At 47.2% G+C, this 27,180-nt stretch overlaps 1 protein-coding gene across 9 annotated transcripts in view; it reads right to left on the bottom strand.

Annotated features, from left to right (window-relative positions):
* Window positions 1-566: 566 nt before the first annotated feature.
* Window positions 567-27,180, bottom strand: part of RERE (arginine-glutamic acid dipeptide repeats) — a 222,245-nt gene continuing 195,631 nt past the window's right edge. For 5 of the 9 annotated variants that reach the window (XM_062604103.1, XM_062604074.1, XM_062604081.1 and 2 more), the window contains 11 exons: window positions 17,453-17,615; window positions 15,314-15,406; window positions 14,298-14,497; window positions 13,013-13,174; window positions 11,519-11,632; window positions 9,563-10,947; window positions 8,950-9,172; window positions 7,118-7,841; window positions 5,068-5,214; window positions 4,669-4,849; window positions 567-3,625 (listed from right to left, as the gene is read on the bottom strand). In XM_062604103.1, coding sequence (XP_062460087.1) covers window positions 3,592-3,625; window positions 4,669-4,849; window positions 5,068-5,214; window positions 7,118-7,841; window positions 8,950-9,172; window positions 9,563-10,947; window positions 11,519-11,632; window positions 13,013-13,174; window positions 14,298-14,497; window positions 15,314-15,406; window positions 17,453-17,615 — 3,426 coding nt within the window. In that variant the 3' untranslated portion in view covers window positions 567-3,591. The remainder of the gene's footprint in view (window positions 3,626-4,668; window positions 4,850-5,067; window positions 5,215-7,117; window positions 7,842-8,949; window positions 9,173-9,562; window positions 10,948-11,518; window positions 11,633-13,012; window positions 13,175-14,297; window positions 14,498-15,313; window positions 15,407-17,452; window positions 17,616-27,180) is intronic. The other 4 variants (XM_062604129.1, XM_062604110.1, XM_062604094.1 and 1 more) reach the window with 4 other exon arrangements.

A 27,180-nucleotide genomic window follows, 5' to 3' on the forward strand; every position in this document is an offset into this window, starting at 1 on the left:
CCTCAGGCCTCATTCCCCCTTTGCGTGTCTTCTCAGCACCTCTGGTTCACAAGCAAATGAAAAGATGTTGAACTAGGGGAACTGTCCTCTCTAGTTTACAAATTCTCATCCTTCTACTCATCTTTGGCTGATGCAATGATAAAAGCTTATGCACACACTTCATCTTAGCTACTAGTTTGTGCTCAGGCAGCTCACTGGCTACAATATATGACCATTGCACACAGAAAGCCCCTGAAGTCATGACAACCAGAACATCCTTACGCATTCAGTCTTATCAATGTGACTACTTTACCTGGGGGAAAAATATGACAAAGTTATACAGTACAGCCCTAGAGCACAGATGTGCCTCAGGGAGGCAGAATATACTCCAACACTGGACACGATGTTGCTGTTTGGTGTGCTATTAAAAATAAAGTGACCTCAATGTAGTTAAAAATTAAGCCAAGAAAGACAAACCAGCGTTGTAACAGACAAGATGGCCATCCCATATCATCCCAGAGGAAGATAACCCTTTGCCCACTTGACAACAATCACAAGACACATTTGGCTTGCAGGCAAACCCTGGCTGCTGTAGTGTAGCTTGGTTTTATTTATGTCCACAAATATTTCAAAAAAATTACAAAATACTCAAATGGAGAGAACACAGAAGTCACGATTTCTGGGTTTCTACTCTGTTTACACTGTGTTATCCCATCGCAAACTACTCATATATACATTAAGCTTCAAGATATATATAAATGTAGCAGTCAGAATGTACACTCTGCTTTAACGGTGCAGTGAAACAAGCTCAACCATGACGACATAGAACAAGAGAGACGTTTCAAAAACACTAAAGCAAAATGAAGAAAATCAACTTTCCAAACAGAGGGAAAACAAGAAGAAGAGAGATTTCTTAAAGAAAAGCAAAAGGTCTGGGTTGTTTTAACAGGGCATCGAACACCGAGATGGCTTCAAACACCACTGCATGTAAAGCTGTAGTTAATCATCGGTCTGAAGTGGAAGCATTTCAGTGCTTATTTGCTGACTGAATGTGAACAAAAAAAAAACCCTCCTATAAATTATCAGGATGCTTTTCTGGGGAAAACACAAGTTAAAAATCAATGAATAGCTTTTGAACAGACTGCAAACTTCAGCTGAAAAAAACAATACAGACAGAGAGAGGACCATGGAAGGCAATCAGCTTGGGTTTTTTTTCCTTAAGAACGACTAGGGCTAAAAATAATAGCAAAAGAGAAGGACCAGAAGAAATGGCTGAACTCCCCCAGGCTCCCAAATTACCCATGTTAAAACCAAGGAGGGGTGATTTACCTGAAATGGGCCTAATTAGATCTTTAAAGTAAGCTGAGGCACTCTCTCTGCTGTGCAGACTGATCTTACCAACTACTCCACTGTGCGCAGAAGAAAACCATTTCACCTGATCGCTGCAGACCTTAACTGAAGGCATTGACTGAAGACGTTACCATCCTCGATTCTAGACTGACCTCATGGTTTCCAGCTCTCAAGATACACTAGCTGTTCCTCCTAATGCCTTCACACACACTTCAAACATAGCAGATGGAAATGATTTAACGCTACTGCAGTTCTTTAGCACTGAGAAATCTGGAATGAGGACAGAAAAAAAGGAAGATCAACATCAGCTGAAACAGTCCTCCCGTCTCTCCTATACACTCTTGCCTCAAGTGGACCAGGAACACCCCGACTCATGTTTTTAACTGGTAAATTGATGTTAGTAACTGTCCAGCAGTAATCTTTGGGCACTGACTCTGGGTTGAGATGCATGAGGCAGATAAAGCACTGTGCATGCCATGCCTTCCATCAGGAGGTATGATTAACTACAAGTTTATCAAGCATGGCTCAGTATAGTCTTATGACACAACCATCACACTGAACAGTCTACAACAGCAGAGAGAGAGCACTCATGACTTAAAAGAGAGAACGGAGGGAAGTTATGCACCAGGAGATAAAAACTGGCCAGCAGATTCAGATGTCCATTGGTTGCATCACCCTCTGCTCTGGCAAAGAAAATGCATGGCAAAACAGGGAGATAAAAAAATGAATCTGTCTAGACAGTAAGCAGAGCTGTCTCCAGAATAATGCTCGCTGGCCTTCTGTGCATTCCTCTCCTCCCCTCCACGTGGGAACTAGCCAACAGGAGTTACTCTGCACAGACCTGTTGTGTTGGGAGTCAGTAAATGTTACTGTCCACGGTTAATCCCAAAGCAGGAAGTTCCTGAGATACAGAACACTGGTGACAGTTAAAAAGTTTTTTTGCTTACAAACCCAAAACTAAAACAGTCCAAGAGAATTATTAACTGCTCTTTGCAGAACAACTTTAACAACACGAGTGGAGTTGCCTCGTCCACTTTTCTTAAGAACATATCAAACAGAAGAGGCCAGAAAGAGCACATCCTCCAAAAGGATGCACATGCATACAAAATTCTGGCTGTACTCGTTTGAGCCATGGAACATGTTTAAAAAGAGATTTTGGAACAGATTATTCCTTTCAATTTTTCCCTACATTCTAAAACCAATGTAGTTAGATTAAGTTTCAAAAGGTAACAGGAAAAGAAATGTATTATGGCCACACTGAAAATGAACCCTTGAAGGAGGCATCAAAAAGGGTAAGCGAGCTCCAAGGGACATCTGTACTGCTCAGAAACCCAACTCCACAGAAATCAGCTGCAGAACAGAGAGATGTAACACAAACAGAAAACCTCCAAACAACCAAACCAACCAAGAAACCAAGAACAGAAACAGTCATTTGCAACATTATCCCTGCAACTCTCTTTAATGCTTATTGTTGACAGCAAACCAAATTTCAAGCTTTGACCCATGTGAAATTATTGATTTCCCTTTAATTAAAGGGATAATTATATATATAATTTTTTTTATTAAAAAATCAACTCTGTATTCTGTCAATACCAGGTAGGAATTCACAATTTGTGATGTTACTGAAAATCAAGATAAATGCTTCTGGAGTTTGCGTTTTGTTTCGTTTCTCCCCTCTACCCAAAAAAAGGTTATTTACAGACTTAAAAAGCCATGCTGCAGAACTGAGCTCTCTTGAAAATTATGAAGATTTCCTACAATGTATTAAAATAAAAGTAATTCTTTTATTATTATTATAGCACTTGGATTCAGAGCTTGTTATGTCACCTACTTGCAATCCTTGTTTTTATTAAAATAGCTATAGATGCATTGAGTGTCTCTTCACGCACAGTGACTTGTGTTGTGAACCTGATTCTAGCACCTACTCAAAACAAACTAGTAAGAAACAAAGTAAAACCCCCAAAAAAACCAAGATTGCAGGAAGTTCTCTGAATATTCCACACAGTCCTGTATTTTCAATAGGCTTCTGAATACGTTGTCATGCAGGGAGACCCACACCAGTCTTGAGAAATCTTCTCTACAAATGAAACACTATGTTGATTAGTCTCTACTTGTTGGGTGGTTGTTTCTGGTTTAAATATATAAAGAAATCTTTATAAGATATTCTTTGTTTCCTTTTGTAGCTCTTATTGTGTGTAAAAATGTTCCACTCCTTCCCAAGGACCGGGGTTTCCACAGCCAGCATTACAAATAAATAATTTATTACAACTGTTTGTCGCCTTCTTTCTTCAGTCGACTGAAAAGAGAAAGAAAACTCATTTTAACAAAACGAAGGAGGTGTCAGACACTTCAGAGACAGCTTTGGCTTCCTGCTCACCTCACCCGCGGCCCTGAAGGGAACAGAGGTTGCAAGAGGACTTGTGAGCTTTCAGCACAAAACGAGAGCCATTGTAACAGCAGCGATAAGGCTGGCTGCGGCGGGAGGAAGCGCTGACCTTTTGCTACTGCAGCACTCCTTACATGTGAGCAAGATCACTAGTGCCAGCTCATCAGGCTTCAGCTTTATCTGCAGCCGCAGAGATGACAGTCAGCTTCAGGCTGACTGCCTGCCCCCATGGCACAAAGCCAGCAGGCAATTTCAGACAGCAGAAGCAAGGGATGAAACATCAGAGTAAAGCAGCGCAAGGCAGGTGTTTAATATGCTGCTTCCTACGTATCCTTGCTACCCACAGACATATGGAATGACCCTCGCTAGGTGCTAGTCGCTTTTTCTTCTTAGCTGACACATTCTCAGTGGCCACTGCCAAACAGGAGTCAAGAAGAGAGCACCACTATCGACACCATAGAGCATTCCAGGGAGAACAACTCATGATTCATCTAGGCATTCTCAGCTGGTAATGCAGCATCCGTATTATGCACACATTTCAACTTCCTACTCCCCTTAGTAATTTCTTAAGTTGCACTGAATTCCTCCCCTCTTCTCATTCATAAAGCTTTACCTACCCTCCTCCACCGTTCTCAAGGAAAAGAAACGTGGAAGCAGCAATCGTAATAAGTATCACACTAAAAACCCCAACCAAACTTAGCTCTGCAACTAATGGACTCAACTAATCCCCATCCTGTGCCAGTAATTCGGACCTAGCTTCCCATCTGCTCCATCACCTACACCCAAATTAGGTCTTAGTACAGCTTCACCAGCTTCCATGACTGCACCAGGACAGGAACTCAACACACAGTAAGAAAGGCATTAATTCAGGGCGCAGAAACATGCAATGTGGAGATAGACAAAGGAAGCTGTAGCACCCCTGTGTCTCCAAAAGCTTCCATTAGACCTCTCACCTGTAATAATCTTCCTGACTTGGTAGATGACCACCATGCATGTGAGGATGCCCATGCAACCACTGCTGCTCCATTGCCAGTCTTTGCAGCTCTGCTGACTGGGCATGCATGGCCTGCAGTTGGTGGGCTGCCGACATAGGAGGTGGAATGGCACCAGGCAGATCTCGTGGATAAGGAGTACCTAAGAGACAGTTGCCCACATTTAGACACTTGTTTGCTATGAAGTCTGCAAAGAGTTGTCCCATGAAGCTTTTTTGTTAGACAAACCAACCAACCCTTGGCTGTAACCTAAGTTACAGCTCAACTCCAGCAACTCCCCTCCCAAGCGACGTGAAGACCCAGAAGATGACAGTTCAGATCAAGAGCCAACCCTTGTAAAGAACCATACAATGCTCTCACCAAAGACTGGATGTCGGAGCATTTCATGCTCATGAGGTGGCTGCCCTAGCAATGGGTTGGGGATGGTCCCAGGTGGGTAGGGGAAACGTGCCAAATGGGGTCCAGCAGCTAAAGGATCCACCAGCGGGTGAACAGGTCCTGCTGAACCTTTAAAAGAAGGAAAGAAGGCAATCAAATCAACTGCTTTGGGAGATAAAACCCTGTTACACTTGGCCTAACTGGCATATAATTACCAGAAGTTTAGCTCCACCCAGTCTGAAACCCACTTTTCTATCTTCAAGTGATATTTGTTTACTGAAGCCCCTCAACTGTTAAGGCAACAACCCAGGGCTTTCAATTTCTACAGGAAATCCACCAAGCAGTAACTAAGATGGTCAACATTTAGAAAACCTTACACTAGAACTCTGTTTCTCCTTTACACACTCACAATTGAGGGATCACTGGTGACATTTAGTACAGAAACGCTTTAGCATCCCTCTGACTTTGCCAGTACTACCCCACAGCCTATAAAGCTGGCCAAAACCTGTTTGCAAAAGGTGACATTGTCACCACCCAGCTCATGTGAAACCTCTGCATGTGAAGCTGTTGGTGGGTTGCAGAGGAACCACAAATGAAAGGAACCCAAGACAGGTAACACAATTCTCCCTCAGGTGCTGTCTGGTCCAGAACACAGACGTGTGACCATTTCACACCCTGCTCATCCCCATTCCAAGGAGACATACCAATTATGCACCTTAAGGCCTTCCCCACCTGCAGAGTTACTCTGGAGCAAGAACTACTTGGAGACACTCAGGAGATCCTAACTCAGTTTTAACCTGGCATCCAAGATTAAAACCAGATTACTTTGCAAATACACGTAAGACGGATTTGACAATGAATTGACTTGGCTTTGCCTGCACCAGTTTCTTACTAGACTGGGAGTGAGAATGTACTAGCCATGTTTTTGTCTAGACCAAGTACCTAGACTTACCTTTACAGAGGTGATGACTTACCTGACATCAGTATCCTTGTATAGGCACCATCTATGACAAGTTTCTCCCACTATCAATGGAATATGCAAACCTGCCTCAAACTGAACCAGTCTGCAATCAGCCTCAGCCAATGTTCACAGCTGACAGCTTTAAGAATGCTGATACTCAGCACCCTCATCTACCTATAACCCCCCAGCCCCTCACCAACCTTACAAGACCCTGCTGATTTCCTGGCTATACAATTTGGCATCTGCAACAGCACTCGAATTCCTTCCAAATTCCAAGCAGCAGACATTCCAGCTACATTTAATGCATAGTGCTCCAAGGCGAAGTGTGCTGTATTTGCTTGCATGAACACTACCTTTGTAACCAGCTGCAACTAGAAGCTGCACTTTAAGTACTTGGACCTCTTTTTTTCCCCTTCCTTGGCAGCTACTGCAGCTGGTGCCTTGCTTGCTGTGTCCTCTGCAGTCTGTCACCAGAAAAATCCTGCTTAGTGCCTTATCTTCCAGACTTCCAGAGGCAGAACCACGTAACTTGGTTTAGAAATGAGCAAGGCATCAACTCCTTTTTGAGACTATTAAATATTTGGGGAAAAAGAATTCCACACATAAGAATACATGGCAGCTAAACCATAAATTTAGATGGTTCTTATGAGAACTGTGACAGCAAATTTCAGCTCAACTAAAGCCAGATGGTTGGCATGTCAAACGGCTCAAGAGATGAAGTCCCTCTCTCCTAGTTATTTTTTTCAGCTCCTCTATGAAAACACCAGCTTCAGCTCCTTTCCAGCTAGAACTCTTAACAAGCATTAGCAGTGTTACTAATTCCAGCACGGTGATGATCACTGTACTGTTATCATCATTTACTTTATCACTGTCACTGGTTCATCCTCCAAAAAATAATCTGTATTTCAGTTACCAAAACCTTATACAGTACAGAAGGCATGCTGTATACATTAAAACAGGGATCTGCTGCTTGAATTCGAGTCACAGTCTGCCTGTTTCAGACAGACCACTGCTTACAGCTCATGAGAGAGGCTTCCCAGTTACCTGCCCAGCCCAATTCCCTGGGCTCACCTTGATGTAAGGGATCCTGCTGATGTAGATGTAAATGCGAGTGTATGTGTGAGTGTTGGTGATGGTGAGGTGTGACGTTGAACATCTGGAGCCGGGCCAGGGGGTCGTTTGTCAGCGACGCCATCCGCTCCGCGTGTATCCTCTCTGCTGCCAGTCTGTCGGGGTAGCTCATTTCAGGCCGTAACTGGGGGCCTGCCAGTGCAAGTCTCTCTCTTTCAAGGGGGTTCAAACCCGGATGGAAGGAAGCAAACGGGTGAGGTCCTGCTGTTGGTGGGATAGTCAGTGCACCGTGCCTGGCAAAATGCTCCATGGGGTTAGTAGCTGGGTGCAGTGCATCCAGCTCTGGGGGCTTCACCTCAAAGCCAGGTTTCATCCTCTCTCTCAACTCCCTTTCCCGGATTTCTCGCTCCCGGATTTCCCGCTCTCGCAGCTCTCGCTCCCGAATGGTGGGATCCACGTTGTAGAGGCCGGGCATATGGTAGGCCAGAAGTGGATCAGTGGGGTTCAGGGGGACAAAGAAGGGATGGTTGCGGTTTGTTGGTGACATGACGTGAGGACGGGCATATTCACTTAGTGTTCGTAAAGCAGGTGTGTCCGGACCAATGTAAGGTGGTACAGCAGCTATGGTCGTCGGTGGAGGTTCAAATGAAGGTCTCATGTGTGCTGGCCCGCTGAGCTGAGACTCTCCAAGTCGGCCTTCATGGGAAGAGCTGGATACCTTCTGCTGCACAGAAAGGGGGAGAACAATTTTAGTTCAACACACCTGGCTTAGAACCAGAGCAGGCACAGACTGCCCTTCTGCTTCAAACTCTGAAGAGGAGGCTCCGTGACTCCTGCAATTGTGTGATCCACTGCCATTTGGGGAAAAACTGGATTCTGTCTAGCCTGTAGGCCAGGAGATAACTACTTTGTAGTGGCAGCAGTGTGTTCTGCCTCTCCACACTCATTTGTAACCCAAAACAGACTAAACCCAAAGAAACTCTCCACAATGTGCAACGCAACAAAGTCCACTCCTTTCACATCAGGACTTTGCATCCTGATCCTGCTCTCCCCTCCTGTACAAGGGCAGCAGAGCACTTTGGTGGAGGGCAGTAAGCACAGCTTACCCACACAATTGCCAAAGGACCCCTATCCCCAGAATAAAGTCCTTATACATGACACATTCCTTAATGGACAGATGCTATATCCTGACTTTTATAATCTTACAGAAATACACAGCTATGATTCAGATCTCTGAAATGTACAATGGAACAGACTTTAACACCTTCTTTTCCAGCATCAAGAATGTATTACCAACCTACCAGTTGCGTGGGCCCAGAAGTAATCATTCCTTTCCAACAGGCCACACAATGATGGATTAGTTTTATTGGCTCTTTATGCCAAGACCAGAGTTTGGGTCTCCCCATAAAAAAACCTAATGAAGTTTGCTTCCAATTCAAAACCCCTTCAGATCTGCTTTTTTCCAGCAGACAGCACCTGGGAGCCTACACAGCAGTGTAAGGCACACAGTGGCATCCGCTGTGCCTGCACAGGGTGCTTTTCTACTGCAAGCAAACGTGAGTACTGGGGCTAGTTATCCCCAGCAGCACTGGCTTTCTGCACATCAGAAACAGACCGTGAGCAGAAGCTCTCCAGTTCCTTTAAAGAGAAGGAAGTCACAGGCGGGGCAGGAGGTGCTCGTAGCAGGTTGCCTTTCACCTAAGACACAAGGCTCCCGCACTCACAAATACCTGCTTGCACGTGCATTAAAGTGCTTCTGGGGATGTGCATTCTGTAGTCACCATCCAGGTCAGATCCCACCAACTCCCTTAAAGAGCTACAAATGAACCTACCGCAGCTCTTTCCGCTTCTCTTTCCCGCTCCCGCTCCCTCTCTCTTTCCTTCTCTTTCTCTTTTTCTCTTTCCCTCTCTTCTCTGGCTTTCTGCTCCGCTTCCCTTTTGGCCTTTTCAATGGCCTCTTCTCTCTTCTTGGCCAGTTTTGATCCTGCCAGTGGCATGAAGTATAAGTCTGCTCTTGAACATGAATTGTAGCCACGGTCCAGGTGCTTATAGAACCTGAAAGAAACAAAAGAGAAAGAGCTTAGCCTCGGGAATGATGCAAGAGTTTCATCATGTCAATGAAACCAAAACCAAAACCAGAGTGAGTATCACTTATACAAAGGAGACAAGACAAGACACTTCTACAGTAGTACTACCAGCTCCCCTGAAAGCCATGAGAAAACTCATTGTACCATAATACTCCACAGACAACACAGTATAAAACCCTTCTCACACACACAAACTGTAATGCCCCGTCTGAAACTGCACCTCTCCAGAAAAACAGAGCAAGATAACACTGGGAAGAGAGGCTGACAAGATGTGCATGTAAAATACACCCAGGCCCTACACCCTGCTTCCAAAACAAACCAAAGCACATTAAGGAAGCACTGAAGACAACCTCCGTACCTGGCTGACTGACTAGCATGACTTGGTGTATCCACCACAGTAGGTTCTGGTGATGGACTCCTGGGTGGAGGGGGAGGGCTTTCTGGTTCCTCAGCTTCATCTGGGACTTCTTCTTTGATTTGAATAGGTGGCAGTGTGCAGGCTGTCACCACGGGCACGTTTCCACTAGACGCGGCCGATGTGGAGATGGAAGTCTGAAGTGGGATGCCGGGCACGGTGGGTGGCGTGGAAGTGGAGGGGCAAGAAGGAGGGGTGATGGAAGGTGGGCCTCCGGGGACAAATGGATGCTGAGCAAAGGGGGGCTGGGAGGATACCTGATGGAGTCCAGATGGGGGGTGGTTAGCAGGGGGAGGAAGGCTCTGACTCTGTGTCAGCACAGGAGGCTGGGCTTGTGAAGACTGCAGTGGCTGGCTCTGAGGCATCAGCTGCAAAGGAGGAGGGTGCGCAGATGGAGGATGATGAGTTGAGAGGGAGCTCAGAGGTTTCAAAGCAGGTGGGGGAGGCAAGTTGGAGTTCATCGAGAATGGAGAAGGGCCGGAGAGATGAGGAGGGTGCTTGTGGGATGGAGCAGTGGGCAGCTGAGGGATTGGGGTGGTAGGGGGAGGTTTGATATGAGGCATGGCCATGGGTGCAGGCGGCAAGGGCTGCTCCCGCGGAGGCTGAGCCTGCTGCAGCGAGGTTGCAGTTGGCAGGACAGGCTGCGTTACCTGGAGAGTGGAGTGAGAATGAGACGGTGCTTGTGTCTGAAGGGGAACCTGAGACTGAGATGACTGAGTGGGGAGGGAGAACGGCTGGGAAGGGACGGGATGAGGCAGGAGGGGCTGGGCCTGCAGGCTGTGCGGGGCAGGCTGGGCCTGGCTGTGGAGGGGAGGCTGCGAGTGGGGCTGTGAGGAGGAGGCAGGGGCTGGCTGGCTCTGCGGCACGCTCAGAGGCTGCAGTGGAGGGTGAGGCGATGGCAGCCTCGGTGGGTGCAAGGCAGGGGCCTGCTGTATGTGAGAGTGAGGTGGTGCTGGTGGAGCAGGGGCCTGAGGCTGGCTGGGGGGCTGGGATGCTGATGGTGAGACCTGTGGTGGAGCCGAAGTAGCGCTTGACGCTGCTGGCAGCGATGCTGGTAACTGGGCTGAGACAGGCGGTGTGGGAGGAGGAGCCTGGCCAGAACCGCTTTGTGCCTGAAGGACTTGGGGCTGTGCCTGCAGCACTTGCTGTTGAGCAGATGAATCCGAGTCGCTCTCATTGTCTTGAGGGCTTGGGATGCTGGGTGAAGTGCTCCGGTTATCCTGGTCGATGTCCTTGGGATCGCTGCTCCCTTCATCATTGACGCTGCGGCTGTCGGAGCTCTCGCCTTCGCCCTCTCCCTCTGAAGGGGAGTTTGGCCTGCTGATCTCCTGCAGGGAGAGGGGGAAGAACCCCCACCACGCGTGAGAGTGCTGCATACAGAACACGACCAGTGTGGCACAGTATGCGCCCCATCACCCCAGCTGTGCAAGTACCACCCTCCAAACCCCACAGGACTTGAAACAGCACAGGCAGCACCTATGTCCAGAGGGAGGGTGCAGTGACAATGGAGCCGGGCTCTTTCAGGAGAGTCCAGTGGCAATGGGCACACACTGAAATACAGGAGCTTCTGCCTCAATAGCAGTGGTAGGGGTCTAACTTGCCACAAAAGAGTCAAAAATACAGATTTACATTAAAAACGCTGGGGGGAGAAGGTGGAAAATAATCCAAGTGAACTCCTACGTGGTTGATATTGGTATGAAAACAAACAGTAGAAACACTTGTAGACTTACCCTGTATCATCCCACTGGTTTCAACAGAAGGAACACATTACAGCATTGGTTGCTTTCCAACCACAGATTAAGTTACAGTTTGCTGTGGCTTAAACTGATTTCATGTTGTTGGTTTGCACCCCCTCACCCTCAAAGCATTCTCCTGAAATTATTCCTGCGTGAGACTCACTTGAGTTTTGGACTTTTTGGCATTGGACCTGTCAGGTTCCTCCGTGTCAGAAGCTGCCTTTTCCCGCTGCCTTTTGGAGTTCTTGAGAGGAGAAGACACCTCTTCTTTTATCTTCTGTCACAAATGAAGTGGAACACAACAGTTACCAGCGATGTAAGTGCAGAAGCACACTGAGCATATGCCATCGCTAACACAAATAAACGAGGAGGATTCCTATGGAGCAGGAGAACTCATCAGAAGTCACCATTTAACAACAATCCCGTACGCGTCTGTCCCTGTGTCCAGCTACAGGCAGCAGGAGAATCTGTTCTGGAGCTGCTGCTGCATTCTGCCATCTGCCAGGAGCAGCTCCCAGAAGAGCTCCGTCTACATAACCCCCCCCAGCCTCTCCCCCTGGAGGTCAAGAATAAGACAGAACCCACACCAGAGCTCAGGGTTACTTCTGCTGATGGAACCCCAAGGGGCACTTTGCACACAAACCCTTCACACATCCCTGACATGAGGTAGCAGGAAAAAGGAACACTGAGTAAAGCATTCCTCACTGTGCAGATGTGGCCTCCAGCTTTGAAAGGGAAGGAATATTTAGGATTATTTTAAACAGAGCAGTTGTCTCCAGCTATGATCAATCAAGTCCATCGGGAACCAGATCATCTGGCCCAGGATACTCTTCTAAGAGCCCAACACAGAGGACGGAGCAAGACTTTCTGCAGTAGACAGGCACAGGATAAACTTCCTTCTACTGCTCCTGACATTTTGAGAGGGATATTTTTACATCCCCTCAAATACAGGGCTAACAGTGAGTAGCTATTACAAGATTACTACCTTCTTTCATGGGCTAGGACAGCTTTATACATCACGTAATTACCTAACTCCCAGCTTTGCTAAATTCTCAGTTTTACCATGTGAAAACATGCTCTATCATCCAGTTTTAACCTGTGGGTTATTTCTAAAGACTTATTTTTAACTTGCTGCTTTTCAATTTAAACTGCTTAATGGCAAACCTTCCCACAGCATCTGCCTTGGTTTCTTCAGGACTCTCCTGCAAAGCACTTATTTAAACACAGTAAACTGTAAGCCAATACACATACAGAGAACCAGCAACAGAAGCAGCCTGCATTACTACATATTTGTATGCCTTTCTACACAAAGACTAAGTACTGCTTAAAACCAATCCCTAAACTACCTACTTGTCTCAAACAGAGCATCTCTGAGCTGTATTCTTTCCAAGCCTAACGCTTGCATTTGCATCCAAAACTGCAGGATTAATTTCTCACGACAGCAGTAAGGTTACGTGGTGTTTATCACTGCACATCCTCACGTACAGGAACAAAGCCTCAGTCACGTTCACCATTCAGTTTCCTGCTCACCCACACGAGCAGGAATTTCTAGGTCACTGCAAGATTCCCTGCTTCCTGCACCTGGATCTCGTCTCTCAGACTGCAGAGGGCTCAGGTGGCCATGTCCTAACCCAAAAGGAGAACGGGCAACTCTTACCTTGGCAGATTTCTTCACTGAATCCGCTTTGCTGTCGTTGCTGGAGGTGCTGGCGGCGCTGGGGGAGTTGCGGCCGCTGGAGCGGATGTCTTCATTGATGGGGGAGGCTCTACCATCAGGGCTGGCTGGCTGCTTCTTACGACCACTGCGTAGTGTAGACATCTGTGTTTAACAGAAACAGAGGTGCATCAAGTCACTTGTCCAACCCCTTTATATTTTACTGTCTTACACAGATGAAGCGTTCCTGCTAAGAGCCTGAAAAATTAGTTAAAAGGAGGCAAATCCTTAACTTCTCTACTCAAAACCATGAAGTGCTGATTATTTAGTGCTGCCTGCTAGAGATGACAACATTAGAAAGACGTTCCAAAGCTGCTGCTGTTTGCATGCTCAGTTGTCTTCATGAAACACATGCAAGCACATTTGCAAGCGTTCATACGCACACAGGGAAAGAGGTAGGAGAGGACCCTCATGTTCCACTAAAAAAGGTCTATCTGTTGGCATTCAAGCAGTTAAGACCAGTTTCTAACCCCACAGTTTCAATGTGCTCCCACTATGCAATAAGGAATCACAGCAGAGTGTACTTCAATAGTTAATGCTGTTTCTTTCCCAGTTTGGCTGTTTTCTGGGTTACCAAAGCACAATGAAGCCAACCTTATCTGACAGCGCAGCCTCACAAGGTGTTTAGAGACAATGGTCCTATCACCGTGATCAGAAAGACAGAGAGGGGAGGGCAAGGAAAAGAAATCTATCTGCTGCTTTCCATCAGCCAAAACCCACAGGAAACATCAGATTAACCAGAGCTGCTGTCAGAGTTCTCACAGGTCACTTGTACACTGTGAGGCTCCCAGCATTTCACCCCAGTGAACACTCTGACAGAGCACAAACCACAGCAGCAAAGGACAGCTGAGGAGACCCCTGAAGAGCATTTCAGCCTTGAAAACAAGCCCAAGGGCTTACCTCTGACAGGATCCAGCTGGAAGGAGCACACATACCAGTATGAAACCTGGAATGACTGGTCAAGTTTATCATGACAGTTCACTGCCAGTCATTGAAAACAGGAACAGCACAAGTTTGGCTGAACCTGTGTAAGAGACATTTCAGCTCCTTTTCCCAAAGCAAGCCTCAAGCTCAGCAAACCCCACACTCCCACGCACAAATGCAGCAGCAGACACGTACCATGGCCAACAAATAAGACAGAGAAAGCATCATATTTGGAGTTGAACTCCCTTTCCCAGACAACCCCTCCCTTTTACAGAAGGAGCTGCAATGCAAAGTGTTAACCTACCGAGCCTCGACTCCTCCTTGTCCTCATGCTATGCTTTCCACTAAGTCCATCATCTTCCTCTTTGACAGGCTTAAACATAAAGGGTGGAGGGTCCACGGGCTTCTCAATGGGTGGCAGCTCCCCGTACTTCTTGAAGTGAATGCGACAATCAGTGCACAGTAAAATGTTCTCTCGGCCGCCGTGGTGCCAGTCCTTGGAGGCTTGGGGCAGGAAAAGCAACAGCTTAGAGACACGATGGACCAGACAGCACAACCACACTGCATCGTTAAAAAAACATGCAATTGGAAATGCAGCTGCTTTTCTATGGGCAAAGTTGGAGAAATTTATGGAAAACTGCCCCGTCCCGGTGCACATCTTCAATAATACTCAGTTTACAAACTCTCTGTTCATTAAGCAGCTCAGAATCACAGAGTGGTTTGGGTTGGAAGGGACCTTAAAGCTCATCCAGGTCCAACCCACTGCCATGGGCAGGGACACCTTCCACTACAGCAGGTTGCTCCAAGCCCCATCCAACCTGGCCCCAAGACTTCCAGGGATGGAGCGCTCACAATTTCCTTGGGCAGCCTGTTCCAGTGTCTCACCCCTCTAACAGTAAAGAACTTCTTCCTTCTATCCAACCTACCATGCCGTGCATACACCCAAAATACCAGACAACCTTCCAGAATACCCACAGGAATGCAGAAGAGATTCAATGCAGCACAAAGAAGTGTTGTGTGTGACAGTCACAGCCCACTATTGATTTGCTATATCACAAATTGATTATATATGCTATGGATTATGTAGATTTCTTCCTGTACAAGTGTCTACCTCTCAGAAGTCTCCTTTGTCACTGCAGTATTAATTTGCAATGGCAAAGCATGAGGAACTCTGCTGGGAATGGTGCATGTTTCAGCTGATTCAACCCCACAGCTTTTTGCACAGCTGTACATGCAAATGAACTGCTCTTGCTTGAATGAACCTGCATTAAATAGGCAGCAGCAGAAGGGCACAAATACAGCAATGAATCAGGTGCATACTGGTGGTGAAGCAGTGCCGACAGGCGTAGCCCTTCAGTTCCTGCTCGCTGTCCTCGCTGTCAAAGTCATCTTCGCTGGCCGAGCTCAAGTCCACTGAAGAGGTAAAGAACAAGGGAAGAAGGGGAAAATGGAACATAAAAACTCAGCAGGCTTTCCTCTTTCCTCCCTCCTCCTTGGCTACAATAACCATTAATGGCAGTTCTTACCCCAGGAATGCACCAAGTGATACAACTCACACAACTTCTGATTCAGTACATGGTAGTTTTGCAGTTGTCATTCAAATACTGTTCAAGCTTACAGAGCCTGTGCTCCAAAAGCACAATTTGCAAGAGAAGGGAGGTTTCTCTCTAGTATCTGGTCAAATTTCAAAGCAAATGTTCTATATCTAAATCCTACTTTGCTAAAGTCCATGGACAGAACCTGTGGTGGCTTTTCTGGTTTCTATTCTGTTTCTAGACTCCTCAATCAGATGGTCACTGCTGTTCCACTCTGTTCGTGGCTATATGTGCTTTATGGGTGGCAGAAACAACACTTAGATGTAATGTACCTGTTTGAAAACCAAGCTGTGATTCTTGTGGAGGAGAGGTACTACAAGGACACTACCAGCTTCCAATCCTTACTGCAAGGCTCCTTAAGAGTTAACACGTCCAAACATACATTTCAAGTATGTCATGTTTCAAAGACATGGAGAATATGGACAGGGTCACTTCCCTTTGTGGCCAACTGCACGACTGTGAGCTAAAAATCCCCATCCAAACCACAGAAAATCTGCAGACACGACAGAAACTGGATCTTCTCTCCTCCTCTAAACCAACTCAGGAGTGAATCTTGCTCCCTGAGCACTGCATTTTGAGCACTGCCACTATAAATCCACAGCATAACAGGTCTGTAATTTGTCACCAGCAGAAAGCCCTGTGGCTCCTTTTGTTCAATTCTTTAATTAGAGGAGAAGTCCTTGATGCAAGAATACTGTTGTTGTAAAGGTTGCAAGGGGGTGTTTTGTAATACATGCAGGTTAGAGAGGGAGGGATTTACGGTACTTGCCATTAAGCCTTTGTCATCAACTCATTACCCTTCAAATTAACACAGGGTCCCATTTGCCAACGGTAGCTGCAAGCATCACCATGGTTTCTACGTTAAGTCTTGCAGGTGTTTAAGCCCTGACTGCAAAATTACCACCAGGCTAAGACTTGCTTTCTTTTACTAAAGTGATTTGTATTCTCATCCTGCGGTCGGATCCATATGGATGGGTCCTTCCAGCCACATGTGCTCTGAAGTGCCAAGTATCTTGGATGGAGCTGCGCAGTCAGGATCCTCGCTTCTCGTGCACACAGAAATCAGTGATAAATCCCATCAATTCCAGCAAGGCAAAGCTAACAGCCCTTGCTTACCACCTCCCTACTACCCTCTCCAGCATTCCCTGTCCTGCCTGCTCACCACATCCTCCACCTCCCCCAGATAAGTCAAAGTCTGACAATTCCTGCCTTTACACAGTCATTTTTCTTTAGGAGGCACATGAAATGTGCTGGGTTTAGTCCATAGAAAGTCTTAAATCTCACAGGGAACACAAGGCTTTTCCATAAGGATAACGGTTGATACATCCATATGGGCACTGCTAAGCACAACCCTTTGCGAAGCAGGGCATTAACTGGTTTGGATAACTGTTCTTTGTTTAGACACTTCTGCTTCAGTCAAGGGTGCATCTTCCAAGATGCTTCAAGATACAACAGGCCTGGCTGCAGCACACAGTTTGAGATCAAGGAGGAGGCATGGATCACCAAGGAAGGATGAAAGGGACATCCTTCCAAAGGGATGAAGCACTTCCTTCTTTTTGCATTTTCTAATCCCCATCACTGTAGGAGAAAATACACCATAAACCCAAGAAAAGAATAGGGAAATTCAGTACCAGGGCAACATTTCCATCCTTACAGGATGCTTTTATATTTCAAGGAGTGCACAAAGCATTTGGTGATCAAAGACGCCTACCACATTCCAGCATAATGGTATAGGAACAGGAGAGGGCAAGTGCCTGAACTCCCATTTCCTTGCTTCAGTCACTCCAAGGTACAGCACCATTACATTACTGTTGCTCCCTGCATCTAAACAAAGATAAATGCATTGCTTTTCGCTTCCACTTACAGAATTCACTGGAGGGGGGCCTGGAGGGAGTGTTGACTGGAGTGGAAGCAGTTCGAGTTTTAATTCTCCGAAACACAGCCTGTCTCCGATGCCTACGGTGGGCTCGAGAACTCGCTGCTTCAGGGGTTTTCTTCCAATAGTAATAGAAGGTGATTAGTTCTCCCTGCGAATACAGAAGGAGTATGTTAGAGGGGCATGCAAATCTGACTCGTCAGCCTTTTTTGCCTCCCTTCTGCTGTCTGTAGGAAGCTCCAGTGATGTATCTCAGCCAGACAAAAGAATTCTTTAGCTAAGACAGGAAAAAAAAGAAAACCCTCATTATTTTTCTCTTTGCTTCTGCAAGAGGGGGAGCAGGAAGTACACAAATGCCCCCTCAGTCCTCCCCTCGGCCCCTAGAAAGGAAAAGAGGTTGGGAAGAGTGAATCCAGCTGGATGCTGGGGTGATTTGGAGCGGGGACCCTCGCCTTGCTGCCAGCATCCCATTGACACCTCTGCACAGCTCAGGAGCTGTGTCCACAGGCACCACCTTCCAGTGACAACAAATAACTGATGTGAGCCCTCTGTGGTGCTTACAGACAGAACGAGGACCAGTTCAAACAGACACTGCCATTTTGTCAGCCTCCACTGCAACGCTCCCATTGAAGACCGCGTTCAACAAGGAGTCCCTAACCATAACCCATCCCTGCTACCGTAAATCGTGTTTTAATTTGAATATGGAGGCCCACATCTAAATTAATTAAGCAGTTAAAAGAGCACACCTAGAGAAATGAGGGATAATTTCAGAGCATAATGAAGCTGGCTGACGTTCAAACGCTGGAGCAGCTGCCATTCAAGCTAGCGGATGCACTGCCGAACCAAAGAACGGCATGTGGTTTTAATCTCTTTTCTCTTCCTTTGAAACCCCATCATTTCCTGGCGACTTGTCTGCCTCTAAGGTAAAAGGTGTTGTTTTCTTTTAAGTTGTGAGAGGAAAAAATGAAGAAGTTCTAAACCAGCCCCTTGGAAAAAGAACATCAACATCAGAACAAACATCCCTGGATTGCCCACAAAAAGGGCTGCTTTGAACTGTGCTTTATGTGATCAAACAAGGTAACCTCAGCCTGCTCCCTCTGTGGGGAAATCCTGCAGCCCAGACTCAGGGCAGATCACTCGAGTTAACTCTAATAAAGACACACCCTTCATCTAAACCCTCCCAAGGGCCTCAAACAAGCAATTACAGCCACAACTAATACCTGCACCACTGAAACACTTGAAAGACAAAAGGAGGATGTTGTTGTAGGCATTAACTGCCAACGTTTAAGACACTTAAAGAGCTTTACCAGCGCTTCATTTAAAAACAGAATCGCCACAAAAAGAATTTAACCACAGCTTTGATTTCTGGCAATAGAATAGATGCGTTTTGAACCTGCACTGCTACAGACTGGGAGCTGCCACTGATGTGCTCCTGCAGACGTGAACATTATCCACACCAAACCGTGTTCAGAGGTACAGGGTGAGGAGGAATAAGGATTGAGCAGAATCACTGCATCATCACAGGCTGGTTTGGGTTGAAGGGACCTTAAAGCTCATCCAGTCCCAACCCCCTGCCATGGGCAGGGACCCCTTCCACTGGAGCAGCTTGCTCCAAGCCCCTGTGTCCAACCTGGCCTTGAACACTGCCAGGGATGGGGCAGCCACAGCTTCTCTGGGCACCCTGTGCCAGCGCCTCAGCACCCTCACAGGGAAGAGCTTCTGCCTAAGAGCTCATCTCAGTCTCCCCTCGGGCAGGTTAAAGCCATTCCCCTTGGCCTGTCCCTACATCCCTTGTCCCAAGCCCCTCTCCAGGTTTCCTGCAGCCCCTTCAGGCACTGGAGGTGCTCTCAGGTCTCCCCTTCAGGAGCCTTCTCTTCCCCAGGCTGACCCAGCCCAGCTCTCTCAGCCTGGCTCCATAGGAGAGATCATCACCTACAATTGTTGCTTCTAAAGGACAGAAGCCCTAAACCCCATCCCAACCAACCCCACAAAAATCAAAGCCCAAACCCTTCCCTGAGCAGAATCTCAAGGCAAAGGCGGGTGCAGGCTGCAGATGAGCATTCCAGCTCTGCCAGCCCTGGGAAGAACAGCGTGTTCTGTCACCCAGCGCCCTGCTCCGCTGCTGCGTGTTTGCTTTAGAAATGCCGTTTTGCTCGGAGTCCATTAAGTGGGCTCAAAGTCCATCAGGCACAACTGTTTGTCAAGCAGGGTTATGACCTGCGCCAGAAGCTCTGCAGAGAAGCTCATGCAAATGCTTTTCAGAGGTAAAAAGTCTCCTGCAAACGAAACCAGCCGCATTTTACCTATAAACTCGTTTCTATCAGAGCTGAGGTGTCAGCACCAGGAGCAAGTAAATCCCATGTCTTTGTGTCAGGGAATTAATGTGTCCTGTGACACATGGCAACGGCAGAGAGCAAACCAATCTGTTTTCCTCCCATCATAAAATGGGAACCTATTTGAGCTCTATTTACACATTGCAAACCCATTAGGCCCAGGGGCAGGTTTAACAGCTTATACATGCGCTGTGTAATAAACCACACTTAAAGAAGAAATGGTGGCTATCATAAAAAATACCAAGTTAATGATCATAATGCTTCTGAGAGCCTCCTAAACCGGCTGTCACAACTGCATCAAACTGAAAGAGAAGTTTATTCAACAACTAGTTTTCCCCCATCTAGGAGATCTGGCTCTATTAAAGGACTAGAGGCGATTCTGCACTTGAAATTCATCACCAGACTGCACGGCTCCATGACTCAGTAAATGACTCAACTGACAAAGATAGACAAGAACAAGTCAGAGACGACACATACACAGAGAACGCTGACGTTGTGTGCACACAGATGTATCCTACACCGAAAAAATTCCATGCCGGATCTTCCCAGCTGCCTGGCTATCTAATATTATATTGTCTACCAAAGGGATTAAATGCTGGAGTGGAGTGAGTCTGGAAGGATTAGAAACAGCATACTGGTGACTGCATGGGGGGCAGAAGCTGGAGCACAAAGGAGTAAGGCAGGAGAGCTTTGGTTCTGCAGACAGGGAGTAAAAGCAGCCTCCAGCTCCACTGCAAGCGAAGTCAAACGAACTTTAATCAAACATGCAGAGCGTGTGCTGCCCAAACCCATCGCGCATAAATCCAGGGAACAAAAGCTGCTGCGGAAATCAATAGCCCACTGAAACATTAACGCTGGCAAGCATTGATCAAAGGGCCCTCTTACAAAAGGCAGCCTTGCAAATTAGCTGCTGGTTTTGCTTGCAAGCAAACAGAAAAGCATAAACGCTGCTGACATGAATGGCCTGTAATGATCATTTTGTTGCCACAAGGTCTCCCAGTCAACACATCCCACATCCCTGCGCTGGGAGCGCAACCAGCGTGGTGAGCACCAGCACTCACTGGGAGCAGCTGCTCCGAATGGGATTTTCTGGGTAGCAGGTCTGCACCCAGGGGAACAGCCCTCCCTAACAACCTGCAGGTGTATCGGATGGCTCCTTTGAAGGTTTTTGTGCCAGAAACTGGGTATTGCTGGCAACATCTGCACTAAAATCACACCAGGTGAAGCAGAGCGCACCACTCTGCACTCACTCGGCGTCTGAGTGATATCCCCTTCACTTCCAAACGTCAGAGATAAAGGAAGGAAGGGGTGAGACCTACAGCTACTGCCTGTGGTGAGGTCTCCAGCTCATTTCATAGGGCTGCATGTACATGGATGACCCCAATGCAAACACAAATGAGAAACATGAGTGTTCAACGAAGCAGTCCCTCAGAGCACATGCAAAACCAACCATTCCTCAGCAAAGCTCCTGGTCTAATGAATCAGAGCAGTCATCACATTCCAGATGTTTGGAGGTAACACAGCCAGTACTGAGGCAACCTTCCAGCAGGAAGCGTTTCCGTGTCCAAATCACTGCTCCTTTCACCAAGGCATTAATGCCTCCTGTCCCTGAAACCCACCTTACCTCTCATGCCCCAATACTGATGTTGCTGACCCAACTGTCCACTGATGTCACCCACCAATAGAAGGCAAGACCCATACATATAGTCCAAAAACCACACTGCAAATGAGCAGCTCTCATTCCTGTACTGTGCCACATCCAAGAAAAGATGCTTTCAGTGCCCTTTTGGACCAGCTCCATCAAGAAACAGCTTTTACATCAGCGTGGGTAGAAGACTCGTTTCTCTCCCAATCTGCTTAGCTGCTCATAGTAACAGCCTCACCTCCACTTCATTCACCACCACCTCTCTTCTGCAAACACAACTCCACTTTGCTATGTTAACATCCGATTAAACTTGTATCTAGCAGCAGGATCTGGTGGAACCCAGTGCTGGGCTGCATTTTAACCCAGAAAGCAGTGCAGTTCTGAGCAGATGCATTATGTGAGCAACCTTCTCCAGTGGAAAGTGTCCCTGCCCATGGAACTGGATGAGCTTTAAGGCCCCTTCCAGCCTAAACCAGGCTGTGACTCTCTTACCCCTCCCACCCCACTTGCACCCACTGCTCTCATCCATATTGTTTTGCATCCCTATCAAGCTCTCCAAGCCGTATCTCAGAACACCAGGACAAGGCCTTACTACCAACTCCTCCATAGCGTCAACAAAGCAACAAGAGCTCCAGCCGGTGCTGCATGTCCTGTTTTCTCACTTCTTATCAGTAGTTTTCAAATGGAAAGTACACAACACAAGCTGTGCCCCAGGTTTGTGTTTAGTCTTGCCTTAGGTACACAGAGGATTAACACTGTGTGCGCGCTGCTGGGTTTGAGAGGTTCTGCCAAGCCCTGCTTGCAGCAGGCGCTGCTCCTATGGAAGCCAATCACACAAACACATCAACTTACCTTCAAGTATCTGTTATGCCATAACAGAGTGAGCAAACATAATAATTGCTGTTTAATTTCCCCAGAGCCTTGCTCTGCCAGGGAGAAAAAAAAACCCATCTCACAGGGGAGGGGAATAGCTTTACAGTAATTAAACACGGAAGGTAAATGACAACTCTCTTCAGTGGCTATAAACCAGTCATGGCAGAGCAGAGGGGAACAGCTTGTCCAGCTGTGGCCTTAATGAATTCACCATCTTCCTGGAATGCATCAAGATTTTATTAAGTCAACTCCATTTAGTTAATGCTCCCTATTAGTGAAGTCCTGTCGTAAACCCACTGTCCGCAGGCCTCCCTGCTTCACCGAACCCCCTGCCTTCAACAGTCTTGGTCACAACAAAGGGATAGCAAGGAGACAGACTACATGTGCAAAGCTGTGCAGAGTGGGAGCTTTACAGCGCACCCCTTCTGTGCAGACCAGGGTATCTGCCTGTCACCTCCAGGCTCCTTCCTGAGACTGCACAGAATGAACCAGAATACTGCCACAGACTGTTTGACTGGGAGCTACAACTGAAGGTATCAGTCCCTTCATCACACACATCTCCCTACCCAAAAGCTGCTAATATAAGAGGCACAGATGTTTGCAAGCACACCTTGAGATCCAGGAAATCCTTCAATCTCTGCTTATGTGGTAGAGGCAGGATGCCCCCATCCCTGGCAGTGTTCAAGGCCAGGCTGGACACAGGGGCTTGGAGCAAGCTGCTCTAGTGGAAGGTGTCCCTGCCCGTGGCAGGGGTTGGAACTGGATGAGCTTCGAGGTCCCTTCCAACACAAACCACCCCATGATCCTATGAAACAAATCCTCTGCCCTGAGCAGCACAGCCTACCACACCCAGGTAGGAACAGGACGGTGGATATTCTTGTGATGAACCTATATCCAGAGAGAAAACTGGGACCTCCATCCCTGATCTGAACAAGTTGAAGTATTGAAAACACGCAGCAGCCCAGGAGACTTGAAGCAAGGTGTTTTTACCACGTTAAGCTTGGTCTCCGTGCCTCTGCCAGCTCTGACAAATAGGTTTGTACATGCTCTCATTAAGCAGTAAGCAGTAAGCCTGTGCAGGCTGTTCAGTCGCACTGATTCATGCCCACCTTGGGTGCACAGGAATGCTGCAGGATCTGAGACATCACTGACACTGTAAGAGAGGCTTTTAAAACTCAAGCAATATTTTACTAACGCTACAAAAACAACACCCCGCAGTAAGTACTGTGGGATGCTCCCTAAGGAATATCCTGCAGGTCTCAATTCTCCAGCGTATTTCACACGTACAGGCGTTTTATCTAGCAGCTCCTCTAGCTATTTGTTATCTTCTGGATGGCAACAGTCTTCTCTCCCTGGTCTCTGCTAAGAACTTCAGGAGATTGGCTGTCCTAATGCTCTGTTTCCTTGTTCTAACTGCTCTCATGTCTTATTTGAACCTCCTTGCAGAACAGGTCGGCCAAGTGGGAATCAAACCAGGAGATAGGTATGTAAGAAACCCAGGTGAACTCCTTGGGTTTATGCTGTCAATTTACTCCCACTACAGGAAGAACCACAGAACTTCCCGGGATCCAGCTGAGGCTCCATCTGTATCCTCTGGATTTCATTTTCTTGTGGAAAAAGCCTGCAATGGGATACAGCTTTCTGCTTCCTAATAGTTCGTGCTATGTGAGTGCTGCTCACCCTGCTCAGTCCTCTACAGACCTGAAGAAGAGCAAGCTTCTATCTCCCCCATATCATGCTTTTGTTTCATAGACACAGGCCTATGGTGCAGCAGGTCCTTAGAGACCTGTGTCACTCCTGATAGCACCGAAACAAGTTTGGGACCTGAAGATTTCACTCCAAAGCTCCTCAAGCAGTGAACCCAATGTTGCCATCCCGTTACCTGAACACACAGATCACTCCTCTAAGTGTCTCCAGAGAGTGCATTTGTCCTCCTTACAACCCAGAAGCAAATAAATCAATATGAACGGGTGAGTGCAAACTAAACCCAGCTCTTACAACAAAGCTACCTGTGGGAACTGGAAGTGGTAGAAGACACAAAGAGTAATGGCATCACTGCTAGGAAAGAGCCAATGAACAGGGACACCAAAGCAGGGATTAAAATGGAAAGAAAGATCTACCATAGGATGTCAGGAATGTGTCGTTTGAAACAACCATTTCCCTGCAGTAACACAGCCACACTCAGCCATTGCAGAGCATCTTCCACTCGATGGCAAAGCCAATGAAGTATTCACACATTCAGCCTCAGCACATCCTTTTAAACTCTTATAGCCTTTAGAAACAAAGAGATTTATGAACTGGCCAGGATCAGTGCTGCGTGAGCAGTGCAATTGTACTGATTAACCTCAAATAGGGAGCAGCTCCACCAGTGACAGTCTGGGTTTAGAATTCCTTCATAACTCAAAACCAGGCTGCCTGGATCAGCCTCTCCATCCCGTTAAGCACAGCACTGGCTGACTGCTCCTCAGCTCTCCTTTGCCCTCAGTACAAGCTGCTTTTCCTTTCAACTGAAGACTGCTGTTTCACTTGATTGTACGGGTTTAGCAAACCACAGGGAAATCCAAATGCTACTGTCCCTAGCCTGGGAAACACACCAGTCAACATGTCTCTGTGCACATCTAACTCCCAGTTGTCATTTCCATGTCTTTCATTCCCTAACCTTTCCCAGTGTTTGTAATGACGGTTTTATGTCCTGGTAGGAAAGATGATGATGAGTGTATCACCAAACTTACCCTCAAGGTCTATGCTATGGGGACAATTCCGTTTCCTTCATTTTTAGGGATTAAGCACCAGCTTTAACAGTTCTGCAAGGCAAACACACAGCACCCTAGCACATTGTTTTAAGCCCCAACCACAGCCAAAAGCTGCTGACCCTCTCTCCAGCTATACGTCAAGCCAGAATGAAAAGAAAGCTTTTGTAATTAAGGCTTCCTCCTCTAGAGACTCCTCTTTGTTAATCAACAGAGCCCCTAATCCCCATAGGAACTCACAGCCTGTTGGCTGCATCCATTATTAATTATTAGAGCCTATCTTTGATAGTGGCAGTTACAGTCCTGCAGGAGCGCATAACCGCTGCCAGTGTCACCAGGTACATCCCACAGGGATCTCTGGCTCTTGATCAACCAAGATGTTATCAAAACAGTGAGAGAGTTAAGAACCTGTGTGCCTTGTGCACGTTTATCTTCCCCACAGCTCCAACCTGCAATGCATAACCTCAGAAATGTTGATAATGTAAGCCCTGATTTGCCTGATCACTTCTAACCCCATTCACGTCACTTCTTACCCCTCCTCTCCCAGGATTACCCTCTCTACCTTGTGCCTTCCCATACACCTCTCCCAGCCTCTGCTCAGGCACCCATCCCAGCACAGAGGGCTCCCCCACTCCAGCAGAGCCCAGTTCTTCGGAGGTGATGCTTTCACCTGGCCCAAAACACTTCGTGCAGACAGAGCCTGGAGAATGCAATTTAGCCCCTGCGGAGCCAGGGCACCTCTTCTATTGAGCTCAGGCTGGTACACACTGCGGGTTCCTCCCAACCCTCTGTTCAGCATCCATTTGTTCTCCTTAGAAAATTCAAATACTCAGCTTTTTCTCTTCTCCCTTACATCCTGATGCCCAAAGGCCTGCCCCTAACAAAACGCGCATGGACCAGGTGAACTAAGCTCTGCAGAACAGAGATGAAATGCTTTTCCACGGAGCACGGGAGCAGCTCCTGTCTTCTTGAGCCAGCAGTTCTTTCAGTTCCATTTTACAACCCACATCAAAGCCCTGTGGCTCACTGCTGTTTCAGGCAACGTCTTTCGCTGCCAGTCTCTTGCTAACGAGAAGCTCTCAGTATTGGTGCTCACACACTGGGACAGAGAGCAGGATAAATACCCAGATGGATTAAACGCAAGGGATGCAGAAAAGCTCTGAGAGCAGAGCTCATCTCAGTCTGCCCCGGCTCACGCCTTTCCTCCTTCGTATCCCCTTTTCCATCAGTGCTGCTGCCATCGAGTTGAGCAGCACAATACAAGGAGCAGGATTTTCTCAATGAAGATGCCTAGCACTGATGCATTACCCCTTTAACTGCTCGCTCTTTCTGCACCAGCTCAATCATTAAGTTTCTTGGTTGCATATTGCTAGAGTCCAGGTGTGGGACAAAAACCCATTTCCCTGCTCCTGGCTACGGCACGAGGATATCTTTCTCAGTGCCTATAATACATCGACGTTCACTATTCAAGCACAGGTATCAGCGGTGCTTCATGTGAGAGGGCAGCAAGTCATAAAGCCGTTAAACCCACCACACTCCATCCAGTAAACACTTCCCTATTTATCTGCCCTTCATCACAGGCACAATCTTATTATCTCTGCACATCCTCAAAGCGACAGCCGTCAGGGTCACCCTATAAAATATACACTGGCAATGTTACATTTAATGACTGGAGCGAGGAGAAAAATGAAGGATGGGAGGAGTGGAATACGGCAGGATGTGTTAAAGGGATCATCAGTTATATCTATGCATTTCCTGAGGTGATAATTGAATGACAGTGGCTGGGGGGGAAATCCATTTTTGAGCTTGGGAAAGGATGGTTTTGTACTGGCAGCTTGTAATGGCTGCCAGAAAATGAAACAGGCTCCTTCAAGCACAGCAGATCCTCTGGTTTATGGGTTTTATAGAGGGGCTGACAACAACAGCCAGTACCATCAGCTATTCAAACCAATCAAAACCCACGGACAGCCTTCGCTAATGTCATCCCCAACCAGACTCTTTCCTGTTGTGGTTTGAATGTCAGCTTTAATTACATGACAGACCAACGCAGGCATGTGCAAGTGCACGCAGAAAGGGACATTCCAAACACGGCAGCGTTTTCGTTTAAACCAAGGA

Source organism: Pezoporus occidentalis, unplaced genomic scaffold, assembly GCF_034315485.1.
Source record: "Pezoporus occidentalis ecotype Australia unplaced genomic scaffold, CSIRO_AGI_Poc_V1 ctg119, whole genome shotgun sequence".
Taxonomy (NCBI): Eukaryota; Metazoa; Chordata; class Aves; order Psittaciformes; family Psittacidae; genus Pezoporus; species Pezoporus occidentalis.